The sequence below is a fragment of the Gorilla gorilla genome, chromosome 12 (genome assembly GCF_029281585.2).
Source record: "Gorilla gorilla gorilla isolate KB3781 chromosome 12, NHGRI_mGorGor1-v2.1_pri, whole genome shotgun sequence".
Classification (NCBI taxonomy): Eukaryota; Metazoa; Chordata; class Mammalia; order Primates; family Hominidae; genus Gorilla; species Gorilla gorilla.
Genome location: NC_073236.2, coordinates 48,200,237 through 48,220,417, shown reverse-complemented (window position 1 = coordinate 48,220,417; position 20,181 = coordinate 48,200,237). Strand labels below are relative to the sequence as shown.

Here is a 20,181-nt window from a genome sequence, read left to right as displayed (position 1 = left end):
TTAATATAGATTTTTGGAACAGGATGATGAAGAAGATTTATCTGCTGGCTTGGCACTGATTGACCTGGGTCAGAGTATAGATATGAAACTTTTTCCAAAAGGAACTATATTCACAGCAAAGTGTGAAACATCTGGTTTTCAGTGTGTTGAGATGCTCAGCAACAAACCATGGAACTACCAGGTATAAAACTAAAGTGAGGGACTTGGAAATATTTTTCTGTGTTGCGCTTATCAGATTTTCAAAATGAATTTGGGGATCTAGGTAGTTTGAGGTGGTCTTTTGAGGAGCAGTTGAAGGAGAGATGAGCCTAAGGCCAACGTGGCAGGGATAGAATTCTATTCCTGAAGAATACTCTGCTTTCTTATTAGTCCATTATAGATCCTGTTATCAGGAAAGGGGAGCAGATATATTCTGTGAGTTTGATCATAGGGAAGAGTATTTAATGATTAGTGAACCCTTCAGAAAGGAAGTCATGCAGCAAAGAGACAGCTTGGTTTATTGAGATCAAGGTAGGCCAGCCCAATTTCCTAAATCAAGGATAACAGGGAGACCCGCATGCCCACTCCAGGCAGAGTTGAGCACATGTTGGATATACCTGGGATGCTCTCAGGCAGGATGGTGGGTTTGACTGTAATAGATGGTACAGCCAGATTCCTAACTGGCCAGATCAAGAAATGGATCATTATTATTCTAATGGAAGACTGCTGAATTTTCAACCAACTAGAATATTAGATGACCAGGGAGGAGAATGCTAATTGGGATAAATGAAAAGTTTTGAACCTGGGTTTAACAAAACCAACTGCCAAGTTCCCTGGTGAGAGCTATGTCTTTCCAGGAGCCCATGGTAAAAGGGGCAAAGATTTGGTGGGGGTGGGGAGGGGTCTTGTTTCTGGTATGTTGTCACTGCTAGTGAGGCCTTAGGAGATGGTCATCTTCTATCCTGTGGATGTGGATGGGGCTGGAGTGTTCTTTTCAATTATGAACATAACACAACAAGAGGCCATGGGGGTGAGTTAGAGAACTACAACCAGAGTCGCAGGGGAGTGAGCTGGGAGGACTTCCAAGCTGTCTATGTGGAAGAGGGCTTAGAGTGTTGTGTTTGTCCTCTGTGTGACAGAATGAAGGACTTGAGAGGGACATGGTAGCTCAGGAGGGCAGAGCTTTTCAATAGACTGGAAGCCTGTGGCAAAGCCTAGATATTCAGTAAGACATGTTAGTGGGGCGATTGAACATATGCCTTCCAAAATGTTTTAAAAGTAAAATCCTGTGAGTATTTAACTTGCTGCCTAAGTTAGACAGGCATCTTGATATAGTCATGTGTAAATTACTATTTAAGTCATATATACCTCTATCTTCTTCATAGATCGATTACTTTGGGGTTGCTGCAACAGTATATTGCATGCTCTTTGGCACTTACATGAAAGTGAAAAATGAAGGAGGAGAGTGTAAGCCTGAAGGTCTTTTTAGAAGGTGAGTATTAGCGTTGGTGCTATAGTGAAAAGAGAATAACTAAAGTAGAATGTTGGGTTCCATCTGGCAAAAAAAAAAAAAAAAAAGGATCTCTGCCACCACATGGAAATCCTATGCCTTGGGCAGTATGGTGACAGGACAGTCCTGGGCACTGGGCACAGGGAGCAAGCTGCATAGCTTTACCACTTCTCTCTCCCCACTGGGGTAGCTGATGTCCTCACTGAAAGCTCCTGGCCAAATAGTTGACATCCTGTACACACGCAAATGTTTCCACCCCTAATCACCTAATGTCACTGGACCTCAGGTTTTCACTTGTTTTTTCTTTTTTCTTTCTTTTTTTTTTTTTTTTTTTGGTCTATGGAAATACTGATCCTATTTTTGTCAGATATTTGTAAGAAGCGAAGGAAATAGTGTATGTGAAAGTGCTTCATAAATTATAAAGTAATATGAATAGCTCTCTCTCACAGGACAGTCCTAGCCCTGTGTTACTTGAGCTTCTCAAAGATTTTTTTTTATCTATAAATCACAGTGAAAATTCATGATTAGGCAAGAGCTCTTCCTGTCAACATGGATGGCTCTCCTAACACAATGTGTGAACAAACTGTTGGAATGTTTTGTTTCAGCTGAGTATTTGGTACCTGCATATTCATTATATCACTTCTACTTTCTTTTTTGAGGCATAAAAACATGCAGAAAAGTACATTCATCTTAAGTGTACAGCCTAATGGACTTTTACATATGTTTATATCTTCTTGAGAAAACGTAAGAGTAGGAACCTCATCTGTGAACCTCATCTCTCCCAGCCCCCACAAAAAAAAACAAAAATGGCAATAATTTTATGAAATGTCATATACTGTACATAAGTAAGGTTAGGTTCAGGCCCTGGAGGAAAGCTTATAACAACTGTTCTTTATTCTGCATAATGAGCCCTCATGTTTAGTAAATACTTTATTCCATCTTTGGCTCAAAATTGAAGGACCAGATAGGTTCATCTCTGACCACCAGTGTGAAGAAGAGCTGGAAGTTAACCCTCAGCAGGCCTGATGGCATTTCCTGCCTGGAGCACAATTCCTTTGCATTCTACTTTCTCTCCAACACCTTATCTCCATGTTCTGGAGTTTCTGCAGTTAATTTTAACAATTATAGTAGTTGGAACTCTTAACTCTGAGCTCTCTCCTGGGCAGTCCAGCCTGTCTACTTGGTCCTGGTGCATATGCAATTAGGCTTGACAGAAGCATTTGTCCAGATTATCCAATTCTGGCAGTATTGTATGTACGGCTAGCCAGAAGCAGATAGTTTGGGTTTTTATTTAAAGGGAGAGAGAGAAAATTTTTTGACTTGCAGTATTGCTAAAAGATTACTTATCTTATTTTTTGGAACAAGATGTATAAGACAGTTAATTGGGTCTTTAATCTCTCTCATGTATAATAGATATAGTGTTTCCATACTTGCTGCATTGTATTGTGTTTAGGTGAGAGTTGTTATACTAAACTGTCCAAGCCTGTGGAAGTCAGATGCAGGGGTGGGGTTATCCTGCATATTGAAGGCTACATTTTAGCCATTATTTATGCTTTGTCTTTTTCAGGCTTCCTCATTTGGATATGTGGAATGAATTTTTTCATGTTATGTTGAATATTCCAGATTGTCATCATCTTCCATCTTTGGATTTGTTAAGGCAAAAGCTGAAGAAAGTATTTCAACAACACTATACTAACAAGATTAGGGCCCTACGTAAAAGGCTAATTGTACTGCTCTTAGAATGTAAGCGTTCACGAAAATAAAATTTGGATATAGACAGTCCTTAAAAATCACACTGTAAATATGAATCTGCTCACTTTAAATCTGATTTTTTCATTTATTGTTTATGTAAATGTTTGTTAAAAATAAATCCCACAGAGTATTTCCATGTAACTTAGTTGTTATAAATATTTCAACAAAATATACAACCCCATAAGGTCCCTATGTAGCAGGCTGATTGGGCTGCTTCTGGGATGCAAGCATTTGTGAGAATAATTCAGACATGAGCATTCTCTAGAAGTCACTTTTTAAACACTGACCTGTTTAAGCCAAAAAAGGGCCAAGACAGCTATTTTCCAAATTTGAAGTTTGGTGTCTGTGTAAACACACACACACACATACACACATTTCCCTAACATTTCCAAGGGACTTCAAGTTTTTATGAATAAAGCTTGCCTGTCCTTTATTGTACCTGTTCTTCATTGCTCTCTACGAAATACAAATCCTAAGCCTGTTTATTTTTTAAAAGTACCAAAGGAAAATCTCCGATCTTAAAGTCTTTCTTATAAGCTATATAGATCATTAACTAACCATCTCTAAAATTATAGCAGACAACTTGGCATTTGTTGACTTTCAGAGCTGGAAGGGCCTTCTAGCCTGGACTGACCTTCCTTCCTCCATTCCTCCTTCCCTTGTTCCCTTAGCATTACAATGAAAACAAATCCCAGGTTATGCACAATTCAGGAGGACAGAGTGAATTGCTTCCTCCTACCATTATCAGCCATCGTGTTGCCCATTCCAGAGGCAATCACACCCCATTTTTTATGAATCTTTCCAAAAAGAATGTAATGCATATTTCTACGTACTGTATTTTTGAAGCAACTAGCATAATTCTGCTTTTTTTAACTTAATGTGTGGCAACAGAGAATATAACTACATATGGAATGACCTCATGCTTTTCAACAGTCGCGTATTAGTTGGTTATGTGATATATCTGTCATATAAATGCCTAGAAGTGAAATTGCTGGGTCAAAGGTGAGTGCGTTTAAATTTTTGTATTAATATCTGCAAATAGCCTCCCATGGGAGTTGTATCAGCCATCTATAAGCGTCTTTGTTCTCCATACTCTCATTAGGACAGATCAGGCTCTCTTTGACTTTTGCCAATCTGATTGATGAAAAAATATGTCTTTTTTTTAAAAATTATACTTTAAGTTCTAGGGTACATGTGCACAACGTGCAGGTTTGTTACATATGTATACATGTGCCATGTTGGTGTGCTGCACCTGTTAACTCGTCATTTACATTAGGTATATCTCCTAATGCTATCCCTCCCCCCTCCTCCCACCCCACGGCAGGCCCCAGTGTGTGGTATTTCCCACCCTGTGTCCAAGTGTTCTCATTGTTCAATTCCCACCTATGAGTGAGAACATGCGGTGTTTGGTTTTCTGTCCTTGCGATAGTTTGCTCAGAATGATGGTTTCCAGCTTCATCCATGTCCCTGCAAAGGACATGAACTCATCCCTTTTTATGGCTCCATAGTATTCCATGGTGTATATGTGCCACATTTTCTTAATCCAGTCTATCATTGATGGACATTTGGCTTGGTTCCAAGTCTTTGCTATTGTGAATAGTGCTGCAATAAACATACATGTGCATGTATCTTTATAGCAGCATGATTTATAATCCTTTGGGTATATACCCAGCAATGGGATGGCTGGGTCAAATGATATTTCTAGTTCTAGATCCTTGAGGAATCGCTACACTGTCTTCTGCAATGGTTGAACTAGTTTACAGTCCCACCAACAGTGTAAAAGTGTTCCTATTTCTTCACATCCTCTCCGGCACCTGTTGTTTCCTGACTTTTTAATGATTGCCATTCTAACTGGTGTGAGATGGTATCTCACTGTGGTTTTAATTTGCATTTCTCTGATGGACAGTGATGAGCATTTTTTCATGTGTCTGTTGGCTGCATAAATGTCTTCTTTTGAGAAGTGTCTGTTCATATCCTTCGCCCACTTTTTGATGGGGTTGTTTGATTTTTTTCTAGTAAATTTGTTTAAGTTCTTTGTAGATTCTAGATATTAGCCCTTTGTCAGATGAGTAGATTGCAAAATTTTTCTCCCATTCTGTAGGTTGCCTGTTTACTCTGATGGTAGTTTCTTTTGCTGTGCAGAAGCTCTTTAGTTTAATTAGATCCCATTTGTCAATTTTGGCTTTTGTTGCCATTGCTTTTGGCATTTTAGACATGAAGTCCTTGCCCATGCCTGTGTCCTGAATGGTATTGCCTAGGTTTTCTAGGGTTTTTATGGTTTTAGGTCTAACATTTAAATCTGTAATCCATCTTGAATTAATACTTGTATAAGGTGTAAGGAAGGGATCCAGTTTCAGCTTTCTACATATGGCTAGCCAGTTTTCCCAGCACCATTTATTAAATAGGGAATCCTTTCCTCATTTCTTGTTTTTGTCTTTATTGTCTTAATTTGCATTTCTGTCATGAATTAGGCCAAATATACTTTGTAAGAGCTATATGTGTTTTCCTTGCCTGTGAACTCTACCCTTTGTCCATTTCTCATTTGGATTGTTCTTTTTCTTGCCCGCAAAGCAGACAGTGATGCCCCGGATAGCACCCCAACCCACTCCCCACTGCGGGCAGTGCAGCCCCAGATAGTGCACCTACCCCACAGCCTTTCTACCACTCTGGCTGTGCTGCAGTCTCCGTCGTCGTCACCACCAACCGCAGCAAGGTGAGCCACGGTGCCACACCCAGCTAATTTTTGTATTTTTAGTGGAGACAGAGTTTCACTATGTTGACCAGGCTGGTCTCAAACTCCTGACTTTGTGATCCACCCACCTCAGCCTCCCAAAGTGCTGGGATTACAGGCATGAGCCACCACGCCCAGCTGAGAGATTTTTAAAAGAATCTTTGCTAAATATTCATAAAGGCTCTTTCTGGATGGTAACATTTAAGGTGAGTTTAAATTCATATTATTGTTTGAATTTCTATAATGTATGCATCATTTCTACAGAAATCTAGCAATGGCATTTTGCTACAAAGTGAAAAAACCTTGTTCAATGGGAAGGATGGGTGAAAATCAAAAGGTATTAGAAAAGGAATAAATGTAATTAGGGCTGCTCAGCAACAGAACACAGCAGTCTGCTTTACAAAGGTTGATCCACTGGCTTTGGAAGTATCCCGGCAGAAGAGGATGAAGGGCTGTCTCTGCAGAGATTTCACCCTGTGCCTCCAGCCCTGAGTCCATGCATCTGAAGCCATGACTGTGCTGCAGTTGGCTACTGTCCAGCAACATTTGGGAGGCGCTGGTCTCAAAATGTTTAAAAGGGAAAAACAGAATGAGAAGGGCAGAGACCAGATTATAGTTTTGTCAACTGGGACTAACATTGCAGTTTTAGCCAAATATTTGCCATCTTTGTAGTGGAAGACTTTGACATGTAAGTTCTAAATTATACTTTTATTTATAAATAACTGTAGCTTAATGAGATGGCTTCTGTTAGTATTTTAGGCCATCCATTGAAGGTTTACTGAATCCTTCCAAGGCATGTGAATCAGTGCTCCTCAGCAAAGCAGTGACAAGCCTGCTTTTCCCTGGTTTCCCCAACTGTGTAAAACCTTATTAAAGAATTCCTGAACAATATAAAGTTCCCTCAGCAAGACAGAACTTCCCAAGCTCTTGTCTCAGGAGAGAATGTGGATTATAGAAAGATTGTGGGTGTGAGTGGAGTGGGAAGTTATTGAAGTAATAAGATTTTCAGGCTGGGTGCAGTGGCTCATGCCTGTAATCCCAGCACTTTGGGAGGCTGAGGCTGGTGGATCACCTGAGGTCAGGAGTTTGAGACCACCCTGGCCAACATGGTGAAACCTCGTCTCTACTAAAAATACAAAAAGTAGTCAGGCATAGTGGCATGTGCCTGTAATCCAGCTACTGGGGAGGCTGAGGCAGGAGAATCCCTTGAACCAGGGAGGCAGAGGTTGCAGTGAGCCAAGATTGCGCTACTGCACTCCCGCCTGGGCGACATGACCAAACTCCTTCCCCTAGCTGCCAAAAAAAAAAAAAATTTTCTTTTAGGCAAGGAAACAAATCATAAAAACAAGATTGGGAAACAGAAGTATAATGCTGCAATTGGTAAACCTTGATGAAACAAAATTTTAAAATAAAGGATATTGAGATTTAGAACAAAGTTTACGATAAAAGTGTAAAAAATACATTATTTTTCAAAATACATAAATAACTCTTACAAATCATCAACAAAAAAGATAATTGATTAAAACATCATCAAAGTAAATGACTAGATATTTTTTCAAAGAATATAGACAAATGGCCAGTAACCACATGAAAAGATGCTCAACATCATTCCTGCACATTTTATGAATGACAGCTTTTAAACTAGCTAATGAACTCTGGTGGAAATGAGCGTGCCCATTTTTGGGTGCATCAACCTGGATTTGGGCTGCTGCTTGCCTGGCCCCGCAGTGTTTCCACTTTGCAAGAGAAAGAGGAAGCTGTATCTTGTGCCTGCAGGAAGGAAGAGTGGGGCCTCCACTGGCCTGCTGAAAGAAGACTGAATCAGACCAGATTTTTCATCCCCTCTTGTGGGATATCTCACAACTGTTTGCCTTTGGTGTTTGGCCTTCCAAACTGCATATCTGCATTCTGACATTTTGTGCCCTTTATTGCAGAAACAAGGAGCAGATCCTTTAAATCCACTTTCCTCACCCCTTTCCCAATACACACTACTCAGTAAGGCAGTCTGATATTCAATGCAGCTGTCCCCAGAGAGGGGCTGATCCGCTCTCTTGACTTTTTATTAAGTCATGGTCAGGGCAAAAGGGGTGAGAGATGGTGTAAATCTATTTTGAAAAATTTTGAAAATGCAGAATTTCACCTTGACCATTTCCCTGGGCTTAATGTATCTCTCCCTACAATAATCCCATGTCAGTTTGGCTGAAAGGTGACTTAAGGACTTTGGACTTATCTCTGTTTAAGTTGTATGTAAATGTTCTCCTCTGAAATGGCATCTGCTTCTCTTGCACCCTATCTTTGTGGACAGAAGTTCTTGGTTATTGTCGAGGATGACTGGAAGTTAAAATTTATCAAAGCTTAGGTACACATATGCTATATGGTGCCAATTGCAGTAGGGAGAAATGTAAAAAAAATTTTAAGGTGCAGTATTAAATCATAACTCCCTAAAATTAGCTCTAGTACATAATGTGCTACTGGAATAATTTTGTAGCCACTTGCTATTGCTATTGCAGTGAGCTCAAGTGTTATATCACTTAAAGTGCTGGTGATGCTAATCTCCAGATGGAACAATTTGTCTCTCCAGAAAACTGCATTTTGCAGTAAAAAGTGATCTCTCATGGTTCTCGTGTATTGTTCATTGTTACTAGCACAATAATGTGAACCTTGACACCATGGAAGCCATACAAAGGGCTACTAGTGATGCTGGAAGTACTACAAATATATTCTCTTTCTTAATGGCTTTCTTAATAACATTTCTTTTCTCTAGTTTACTAACAGTCTAGAATTCATAGAACATAAACATATGTGTTAATTGACTGTTTATGTTATAGGTAAGGTTTCTGGTCAACAGTCAGCTATCAGTAGTTACATTTTTGTGAAGTCTAAAATTATATGTGGATTATCAACTGTGGAGAGGTGTCAGTGTCCCCTAGTGCCTGCATTAAGGATCAACTGTACTAAAGGGAAAAACTAGAATAAACACTGTGAAACTGGATTAGAATTGAAAGTATTGGTGAGAACCCATGGTTTTCAACATATTTTAATAGAGAAATATAGGTGAATGTATGCATGCATGTATGCGTATTTATGTATACCCATGTATTGCCCTGCTCTGTTCACTGAGGAAGCCTGTGAGCAATGAAAACCCCTGCAGCCATACACTCATCTATCACAGTGAGCACCCAAAACCTTGGTTTTTAGATATTATTCTCTCCTCAAAAGAAATCAGGTTTTCTAAGAAAAATGGCTGATTCCAGGCCTGAAGCACAGAAAATATAAGCTTGGAGCATCTTGTACCAGAAAGTAAAGTGCTCAAGGAGTAATGGGGACAGGCCACAAAGATGTGAAGCCAGCTTGAAATGGCTGCCATTGGCCAAATCTGGGAGCACCTGAGCACCACAATCACAAGACTTCTCTTTTCCTATTTGTTTGTTGGTTTTGTTTTAATAATTTGTCCATGCAGAACAAATGAAAGAATACAAGAATCATCATCTAGAAATCATCATCATAATTATTTCCAGTAAGACTAATCAGTGAAATGCTACTCTAGTGGGTGAAATTCTGAGGAGTAGCCAGATATTTACAGAGCTTCAAAGTATCTTCACATGGATAGTAGGAAATACAAAGGGTAAATAATAACTTTACCATGGACAAACCTGGCAGATTCTCCTTGACTAAATAATCAAAGTCAACACTGGCCAGTAATGGAACCAAGTGAAAGCATATGCCTCCAGACATGCTGCACTGGGAAGAACTCAGCCTCACTTGTGCAACATTCCTGCCCGAATGGCATAACCTAAATCTAAGTATGAGGAAACATCGTATGAACCCAAATTGAGACAAAATCTACAAAATAACTGGCCTACACTTTTCAAAAACATAAATGCCATGAAAATCAAAGACTAAGGAACTGTGTCAGATTAAAAAAGACTAAAGAAACAGGACAATTGAACACAACACACCATGGATTGTGAAAATCCACCCACTTGGATGTTCTTTGACTACAAAAGATATTATGGGGACAGTTGGCATCTCTGAATAAGGTCTGTAGATGATTAGATATTAACATTAGCCAAATTTGGCCGGGCACAGTGGCTCATGCCTGTAATCCCAGCACTTTGGGAGGCCAAGGTGGGCAGATCACGAGGTCAGGAGATCAAGACCATCATGGCTAACACGGTGAAACCCCGTCTCTACTAAAAATACAAAATATTAGCTGGGCATGGTGGCGGGTGCCTGTAGTCCCAGCTACTTGGGAGGCTGAGGCAGGAGAATGGCGTGAACCCGGGAGGCGGAGCTTGCAGTGAGCCGAGATCGCGCCACTGCACTCCAGCCTGGGTGATAGAGCAAGACTCCATCTCAGAAAAAAAAAAAAAAATTCCTTGTTTTTAGGAAAAACACACTAAAATACTAGAAGTAAAGAGGAATTGGATCCCCAACTTACAAACAGTTCAGGAAAAAAGTCTGTTATATATCTACGTTTATATTTATCTAGAAAGAGAAGAGAAAGAATAAAGCAAATGTATGTGGTCAAATCTTAGCATTTGGTAAACTGTATCCAAGAATTCTTTGTATTACTTTTTTTTTCTGTAAGTCTGGAATTATAAATTAAAACATATCTAAAAAGAAAAATCAATTTTAAAAAATATTAAATTATAAACTTTGAAATGAAACATGAATCCATATTGATACAAATAAACAAATTGAAAGTTCAATGAGGAACAAATATATTTACAAAGTCTCAAATCTCCTCCCCACAAACTACTAACTACAAGGTGAAAAAGTAACATAACAGGAGAAACCCAGAAAATACCACTATTGGTGATCAAGGCTAACGTCACCAGTAATATGACAAAATTTTAGGTCACATGATAGGATGCAATGAGATCACAAGATACTCATTAAAAACATATGATCTAAGTAATCATAAAGAAACATCAGAGAAACCCAACTGAGGAAGCTTCTACATTACTGGACTTTATTCTTCAAAAGATTCAAGGTCATGAAGGCTAAGAAAAGACTGAGGATCTGTTCTAAAGAACCTAAGAGACGTGACAACTAAATGCAATCCATGGTTCTGAATGGGATTCTTTTGCTATAAAGGACATTATAGACAAGTAATACGACTTGAAAAGAATCTGAGGATAACATGATAGAATGTATACATGTTACTTTCTGATTATGAAAGTTGGATTGTAGCTATATAGAATGCCCTGACTTGTAGAAACACTCGCTAAAGTAATCAGGGGTGATGGGGTAATGTCAGCAATTTATTCTCAAGTGGCTGCAAGGGAAAAAGTTGTTTGTATGAAAACTTGGAACTTTTCTCTAATTGTTTTTTTGTTTCTTTGTTTTTGTTTTTGTTTTGAGATGGAGTTTCACTCTTGTCCAGGCTCGAGAGCAATGTTATAATCTCAGCTCACTGCAACCTCTGTCTGCCAGGTTAAAGCGATTCTCCTGCCTCAGCCTCCCAAGTAGCTGGGATTACAGGCATGAGCCACCGCGCCCAGCTAATTTTTTGTATTTAGTAGAGATGGGGTTTCACCATGTTGGTCAGGCTGGTCTCGAACTCCTGACCTCAGGTGATCCACCCCACCCTCAGCCTCCCAAAGTGCTGGGATTATAGGCATGAGGCACCACGCCCAGAACTTTTCTCTAATTTTAAGACTTTCTAAAAAGTTAATCAAAAATTAAAAAACAGAAATGGTGAACAGCCTTAGGCAAACCTTATTTTTCCATTCAACATTCTATATAATTCAGTGTTGAAAATTAAAATTATATAAGTTTTAATAGAATGTAATAATTGTAATACATCTAATATTGACAATGGCCACGATACCAGTGTATCAAAATGATGTCTGTCTATATCTAAATCTAAATCCATATATATAGTGGTAAAAAGTGTAAAGTACAAGTAAGTCATCAATTCACTAAAGTATTAATGACAACTTTGTTGTTTAATTGTTTAAACAGCTGAAATTTGGGCAGTTTGAGTATGTAAAACTGAAAAATTCTGGTTTTCATTTGCAAGATTCACTTAAAGAGGCCAAGAAACATCATTTAAAACACTGTATCAGTTGTCATCAGACATATAAGATACAAAAATATTTTAATAAACATCTTTGCAGTCACACATTTAATGAGAAACAAAATATCATGTGAACAGTCTAGTAATACAATTTTATTATCTTTCAGAATTTTTTTTGTCAGCACGTATTCTTTTTGTTTTGTTTTGTTTTTGAGATGGAGTCACTCTGTTGCTCAGGCTGGAGTGCAGTAGCGCGATCTTGGCTCACTGAAACCTCCGCCTCCTGGGTTCAAGCAGTTCTACCACCTCAGCCTCCTGAATAGCTGAGACTACAGGCATGTGCTACCATGCCCGGCTAATTTTTGTATTTTCAGTAGAGATGGCGTTTCACCATACTGGCCAGGCTAGTCTTGAACTCCTGACCTCAAATGATCCGCCCGCCTCGGCCTCCCAAAGTGCTAAGAATACAGGCATGAGCCATTGCACCCAGCCAGCACATATTCTTGTTATGTTTTTAAAACTAGTTATTAAATTAGATTTTACTCATTAGTAGATTCTAGTGCAGAAGCTATAGAGCAGCAGTCCCCAGCCTTTTTGGCACCAGGCACCAGTTACGTGGAAGATAATTTTTCCACAGATGGGGGTTTGGGGGATGGTTTCAGGATGATGATTCAAGCACATTACATCTATTGTGCACTTTATTTCTATTATTACTACATTGTAATACATAATGAAATAATTACACAACTCATGATAATGTAGAATCAATGGGAGTCCTGAGCTTGTTTTTCTGCAACTAGATGGTCCCATCATGAAGAGATAGGAGACAATGACATATCATCAGGCATTAGAGTCTCATAAGGAGCATGTGACCTAGATCCCTTGAACGTGCAGTTCACAATAGGATTTTCACTCCTATGAGAATCTAATGCCTTTGCTGATCTGACAGGAGGCAGAGCTCAGGTGATAATGTGAGCAATGGGGAGTGGCTGGAAATACAGATGAAGCTTCACTCGCTTGCCTGCCATTCACCTCCGGCTGTGCAGCCTGGTTCCTAACAGATCATGGACCTGTCCATGGTTTGCGGGCTGGGGACCCCTGCAAGGATCCAGATTTAAATTCAGAAGAAGCTAGAATGAAAAAGAATTATATTCTTTATCTAAATGATTTCACAGTTAATTAAGAGAAAATAAAAGTTGAAAAGTTTATCAGTGTTAATAAGAATGAAAAATATGTACAATATGCAATTAGTATTAAATATAATTTGCCCATAGTTGCACACTGAATTCAGTATCATGGTGGTTAAGTATCAGAGCTTCTGGTTTTCTCACTCTTCATTCATGTATTCAGCAACCATGTGCTAAGGTACTAGGACAAGCACTGAAATTACAAGATAAAGATGATACGGTCCACCCCTGAACAACTGTATGCTATAATCTGAAAAAACAAACAGGCAATTCCCATATAGAGTCATACGTACAATGACAGGCATAAGACAGCACTTATTGGAAGACACAGAAGGGATACTAGCCCAGGTTTGTGTCAATATTATAGGCTTTTTGGTGGAGGTGATTCATAGGTTGATATCTGAAGGAGAAGGAAAACACATGTAGGATAGAGGGAAGAAGTAAATGCAAAGAGCTGGAGGTGAAGATGATCACTGTGGAGCTCCATGTAGTCTAGTTTGGCTGGATGCTAGAACAAAGGTGCAGAGTATGGTAAGTGGCAAAAGATAAGGCTGAATAACTTGACAAGAACCACACTGATGTGGGAGTTTTGATTCCTTGCTAAGGAATTTGCAACTTTTCCCAGGGGCAAAAGTAAACCAACGACAAAGTCAATGACTGGAGATTTAAAATGTCACTGGTCAAGTGACTGCTTGTGACCTGTAATGGCTTAACTAATTATTATCACATGAGTGTGGGGTCTGTTTGCCTTAAATCACTACCTTAACCTTGAGAAGTTGATGAAGCCTTTGTTTTCTGAGAACAGTTTCAGTGTGCAGGCTGACAGTTCCATAGGGATGGCAAAAGAAAAGTGTAGGGCCAGAAAAAAAGGGATACACAGACTTCTTGTGATTTTTTTTAAAGCTATGGAACATGATGAATTAACAAGGCATAAGTATGAATTCACTATGAATGTTTATGTTTTCACATCTTTCACTAGATGTAAGAAAAAATATTTAATATAGTATTTATTAACCAAGCAATGGAGAGGAATACCATTCACTACTTAGAGTTTATTTCAGAAATCAATGATTTGAATTTAATTCATAAATTTTGGCAACATACCTTCATCTACTTCTGTAGTTCCATTTTCTTGTAACACCTGCTGCAGCTGAAATAAATATTATGTTTCAGTCAAACAAAGGCTATTATCATGTAAACCCATTGTTAAGGCAAGGAGCATCTGTACTGTAGATTGATCATCCCTAATCTAAAAATCTGAAATCCAAAATGCTCTATAATCTGAAACTTTTTGAGCACGGACATGACACCACAACTGCAACATTCCACACCTGACCTCATGTGACAGGTTCCGGTGAAAACAGTAAAAACTTTGTTACCTGCAAAAAATTACTGTAAAACATTGTAGAGAATTACCTTCAGGCTATGTGCATAAGGTATATATGAAACATAAATGAATTTCATGTTTAGACTCAGGTACCATCCCCAAGATATTTCATTAGGTATATACAAATATTCCAAAATCTGAAAAAAATCTACTTTTGGTCCCAAGCATTTTGGACAAGGGGTATTTAACCCGTCCTACTGGAAAAATTAAATTCCTTTTCAGTATGACAGAAATTAAGAGATTGGCTTACCAAACTTGAACACTGCAGGATTTTCTCAAGCCGCTCAATTTGGTCATCTTGCTTTTTAATAGTTTTTCTTATCACGGCATTTTCTACTTCAAGTCTAAAATGTGCATTTTAAAATAACTACTCTCACACATATTTTTTTTAAAATCATATAAATTCTAAACAAACTTCTGAAGGTATAATTACACAAATTCTTAGTGATCACAAAAGTAGATGATTGGGCTACTGTGTCATTTTTCTACCTGTGTTTTCTTGATAATATGCAAAATTTAGGAATAATGTAGAAAAATGATTTCAATATAGCTTACAAATGAAACTTTTCCTTGGCTTCACAAAGACATACTTATTATCATAGCTGATACAGTTCTCATACTACAGGGCTCTTTTGCTTTATAAATACTCAACTTATTTTGTGTGCTGCTTCACATTGTATTTTTCTGCATGGCCTTCCGTCTCCATAGTACATCTTATAGTTGCTGTAAGTTGATCCTGTATTCCTTGAAACTAAAACAAAGAATTAAAAAAAAAACCATTTACATTTGGAAATGACCTAAATGTCCATCAGTAGATGAATGAATCAACAAAATATATATAAAATATTTATAGACTATCACAATCTTTTTTTATTTAAAAAAGGTCATAATCTAGGAGAAATCATCCCATTACCTGTTTTTTGTAATTAATTTTAGTGGGACACTGCTACACCCCTTCAATCTGCATATTGTTCACGGCTACTTTTGTGCTATAACTGCAGGGCTGAGTTATTGCAAAAAGGATCTTATGGCTCACAAAGCCTTAAATAATACTATCTGGCCCTTTACAGAAAGTTCACAGACCCCTGCTCTAGGACTAAAACACAACATTCTTCTTGCTTTTGAATTACATTTTATCAGATAAATACTCAAAGTTACAAACTGGTAAAATGAGGAAAGAGAAAGGATTACCTCATGGTAAGCATTTATATTTTTGAATTCCAAACATTACCACATCAACTATAATTTTATTTTTTGTATGTATGCATTTAGTTGTAGCAAAGCAACTTGCACATTTTTAATATTTAAAACTAAACATCATCTCTCCTTTCTAGGGAAACAACAAGAAAATTTAAAAATAAGCAAGAACAAAATTAAAATAGACAAAGTCAGTTCCAAATAAGATCCTACAGGATCTTACTGACTCTCCCATTGAGTAGTAGGACTCAAATCATCATTAGGAGAGAAGTAATTTAAAAGCGTCATCTTAAACTGCAAGGATGTCCATTAAACATGCCAAAGGAGGCCAGGCATGGTGGCTCATGCCTGTGATCCCAGCACTTTGGGAGGTCGAGGTGGATGGATCACAAGGTCAGGAGTTCAAGACCAGCCTGACCAACATGGAGAAACCCTGTCTCTACTAAAAAAAAATACAAAAAAATTAGCCGGGCGTGGTGGCAGGCGCTTGGGAAGGCTGAGGCAGGAGAATCGCTTGAACCCAGGAGGCTGAGGTTGCGGTAAGCTGAGATCACGCCATTGCACTCCAGCCCGGGCAACAAGAGCAAAACTCCATCTCAAAAAAAAAAAAAAAAAAAAAAAAAAGCCAAAGGAGAAGCCCTGTTGTCTAAATGCCCACTTCACCCACCCAAACATCTCAAACCCATCCTTTGCTGACCTTCTATAACCCCCTTTTTAGTTTAGTTTTTTTATAAACAAGAGAAAATAGATACATGTTGGCAAATGCTAACTGTCCGTATTCATATAGAGACAGAGTGCGCTCTCTGAGCCCAATACAAAGAGACAGTAAGGATTTTCATCAAAATAAAAATGTATTCAGTAGAATGGCCTTTCTGTACAAGTTAACCTGTAATCTATGAAATAAGTATACACAGGTTCTTTATTCATTCAGAAAAGTAGAGATTAAAAATAAGATAATTTTCTGAAACATTCCATTAGACATTATTCTCTGAATTGATCTGGCTTGCCTCGCCATGGCAATAGAGAAATCACTAAAAATAGACTGTTTAACAGGAAAAACTCTCTTGGAACTTCTGTGAGAAATGATGCATAATTCTCAACTTTCCTAAGGTTAACTATTTAAGAAAAAAATATATGTATAAAAAATGGCAGAATGAAAGCCAGAGATTAAGATATAGGTGCATTATAAAGCTAATAAAATTTTAATAAAATTAATAATAATGAAAATACAGAAGAAAGCCATCCACTAAAATTAGTACCCCAAAACACTTTATATTAGTTAACCAGCTACAGATTAACTGTTGTTGACATGCGAAGTTTCATACATACTCGACTTCTCATCTGGCCTAATTTCTTCCTTGAATCCTGCATCTCACTTTCTAATGGATGCAGTGACGCGATGAAGCATCCAGTAAAGCTTCTGATGTTGATTCTTTGGGACATCACCCAGTTTTTGTTGAAGTTGTCTCACAACTACCTGATGTTATTTTTGTTACTGATTTTACAAATCACCTTATTATTAAGTCATTAATAATATTTAACTCTGAAGTATACACTTTGAAAAATATCACCACACAGACCGATTCACCTTCTTTTCCTCATGTATACACATCCCTGTTCATTACTGAATCCAGTTAAGGATACAGAAGGTGTTATCTTCCTGCCAAACTGATATTTACTCACACAACATATTCAGCCCACTAGTCATTCCTCCCCTGATGAACTTGCAATGCTTAAAAACCTTCTGAAGTCTCAAAAAGAAATGAGTATGTGGGTGAGACTGATGGTAGGAAATTACACATTGTGGAATGATTTCCCTCTTTTTTTATTAGAAACTCAGATCAACCTCAGAGTTCCTCACATTAAATCATCTGCTTAAATCCTTCCAATAGATGTCTATCTCAGAAGAAAAGTAAAATACCAGTGGCTTTAGATGCTCTGAGTAACCTGCCCTCCACCTCCCGCCCTGACTCAGCTGCTATATCTCTCCTCCCTACTCACTCCATTCCTACTCTACGTGAATCCTGTCACTCCTCATTAGTCTGAAATCCTCCTTGGTCTGAAAATGGGGATCCAGTGTCAAACGAATAAATCACAGATAGCTATGCCTCTCTTTGTCCTGGACAAAGTTATATCCAAATGATAGTAATTGAGCCTTGAAATAAAAATTATGAAAAATCTTTAATTTAAAAAACTGAAAGTAAATTATAAATGTCAGTGGGAAGATTAAATCAAACATGGTTTGGCTAAAATTTGCCGCATTTTCCCCATATTATAAGTAAAATTAGATGCCTTTAAAGAACGGAATGATCATATCTACACATAATTTGAGATTGAAATAGTTTCAGATTTAAGTCTAATAGTTTCAGATTTAAGTCAAATTGACATGAAGAAAAACAAAATTGTACCAACTAAGATATATTTAAAGCTACTGAAGAAAAATAATTATGAAATAGGGAATACAGGTCATCTGGGAAATCTGAAATTAACTGTCAAAGTACCCCACTTAATTGAATCAATTTCAAAATACCATATTAGGTATGAGCATTTCCATATATCTGATTTATCATGGTCTTAAAATGTGGCAATATAAATATATTAGAATTGTTATTTCAGCAGCATAAGACTACATTATTAATATTCATCTATATTAACATTTTATAACTTAAAATTTCATAAGTGACACACTGACTTTAATCAGAGGAAAGCATCTCTCGGTTCTAACTTTGACTTGCTGGAAACAACGAATGTTTCTAAGCTGATATAGCAGATATATTTATCATATGTATCCTTTTTTATATTCAACTAGATTCAACATTTCGCTGTACCAAATATTACTTTAAATTTTACTTCAGGAAGTTTGAAAATACTTATTTTTTTTTATACTTATGTCTCTGCTTTCTCTTTTTCATACTGACATTTTCTTTCAAATGATTACATTCATTGATCAACTTCTTATTGTCTTCTAGCAAAAGATGGTGCCCTCTGCACTCAGCTTGAAGGTTTTGTACTCTAGCATCACATTTGGCTTGAATATTAATTGTTTTCTTCTTGACTGTCAGCTTTGTTGCGAGCATCATCCAGTTGCTGCTGAAACAACATATTTTGTCTTTGTAGTTGACATAATAATCTTTGCTGCTTTTCTATGTGTTTTTTATTTGATCTCGGTCATTTTTGTACATTTTTTCAATGTTCTTCATTTGACACTGTATTTGATTTAGGTCTCTTTGTACGTGTTCAAAAACCAAAGCCTTTTCTTTCAGAGCCTCTCTTGTGTAATGGAGCTCAGTTTCGAGGCCCCTGGACTTACTCTCAGCTTTAGAAAGTTGCTGAAAAAGAATCAGAAGATGAGAATTCAAATTTTCCTGTAAATGACACCATTTATCTACTGTCCTCTGAAAAGCAAGCTCTTGGTCTTTCTGATGAGTGACTTTGGTTTTTTTTGTGTCTATTTCCAGCCTGAGCCTGGCAATTTCATCTTGCATCTAGTGTTTTTCATGCAGCAGGTCTTCTTTTCCATGAGTACCAGAAATCTAAGTAAAACAAAGAAAACGGCCGGGCCCGGTGGCTCACGCCTGTAATCCCAGCACTTTGGGAGGCCGAGGCAGGTGGATCACGAGGTCAGGAGATCGAGACCATCCTGGCTAACACGGTGAAACCCCGTCTCTACTAAAAATACAAAAAATTTAGCCAGGCGTGGTGGTGAGTGCCTGTAGTCCCAGCTACTCGGGAGGCTGAGGCAGGGGAATGGCGTGAACCCGGGAGGCGGAGGTTGCAGTGAGCTGAGATAGCGCCACTGCATCCAGCCTGGGCGACAGAGCAAGACTCCGTCTCAAAACAAAACAAAACAAAACAAAATAACAAAAAAAAAAAAAAAAACAAAGAAAACTTGTAACTAGTACCCAATAGTATAACGTATTATGATTGCTTCTGAAATTAAATAATAACCTGTACATTTATACAATGAGAGGGTTGCCATAACTGGATATCTAACTGGGGAAAAAAAAAAGGTTGAGTCAAAACCTCAAACCTCATAAAGCATAAATTTCCCAAAGTTTAAAAATGTATCTGAAGACAGTGAATCCATGAAAGCAAAAAAAAAAAACCATTAGATAATTTTTTTTAAATCTCAGAATTAAGAAAGACTTCTACTGAATTACAACAAACCCCAAGGCATAAAGAATTAATAACTACATTAAAAAATTAGGTTTACACTCTAACATCTAACCTATACCTCTCCCTATAGTATGTTAAATTGTCCATAATTTCTATTGCTTAAAATTGTAATCCAATGTTTGATGTTACCTTATTAGTTCAAATGAATTTCATTTGATTAACTAATATCAACACTTGTATATAACTCTCATAAATTATTCCCACCACTTCTTTCCTCTTTATTTAGCACTAGTTATG

The 20,181-nt window shown here is 37.7% G+C and overlaps 1 protein-coding gene and 1 pseudogene across 2 annotated transcripts in view; one reads left to right on the top strand and one right to left on the bottom strand.

The window, feature by feature from the left end:
• Window positions 1–3,679, top strand: part of BUB1 (BUB1 mitotic checkpoint serine/threonine kinase) — a 43,364-nt gene extending 39,685 nt beyond the window's left edge. For both annotated transcript variants that reach the window (XM_004031598.5, XM_055378310.2), the window contains exons 23-25: window positions 10–181; window positions 1,365–1,471; window positions 3,057–3,679. In XM_004031598.5, the coding sequence (XP_004031646.2) occupies window positions 10–181; window positions 1,365–1,471; window positions 3,057–3,252 (475 nt within the window). In that variant the 3' untranslated portion in view covers window positions 3,253–3,679. The remainder of the gene's footprint in view (window positions 1–9; window positions 182–1,364; window positions 1,472–3,056) is intronic.
• Window positions 3,680–16,948: 13,269 nt separating this feature from the next.
• On the bottom strand, window positions 16,949–19,763 carry LOC115930132 (ankyrin repeat domain-containing protein 36B-like; annotated as a pseudogene).
• Between the last annotated feature and the right edge of the window lie 418 nt (window positions 19,764–20,181).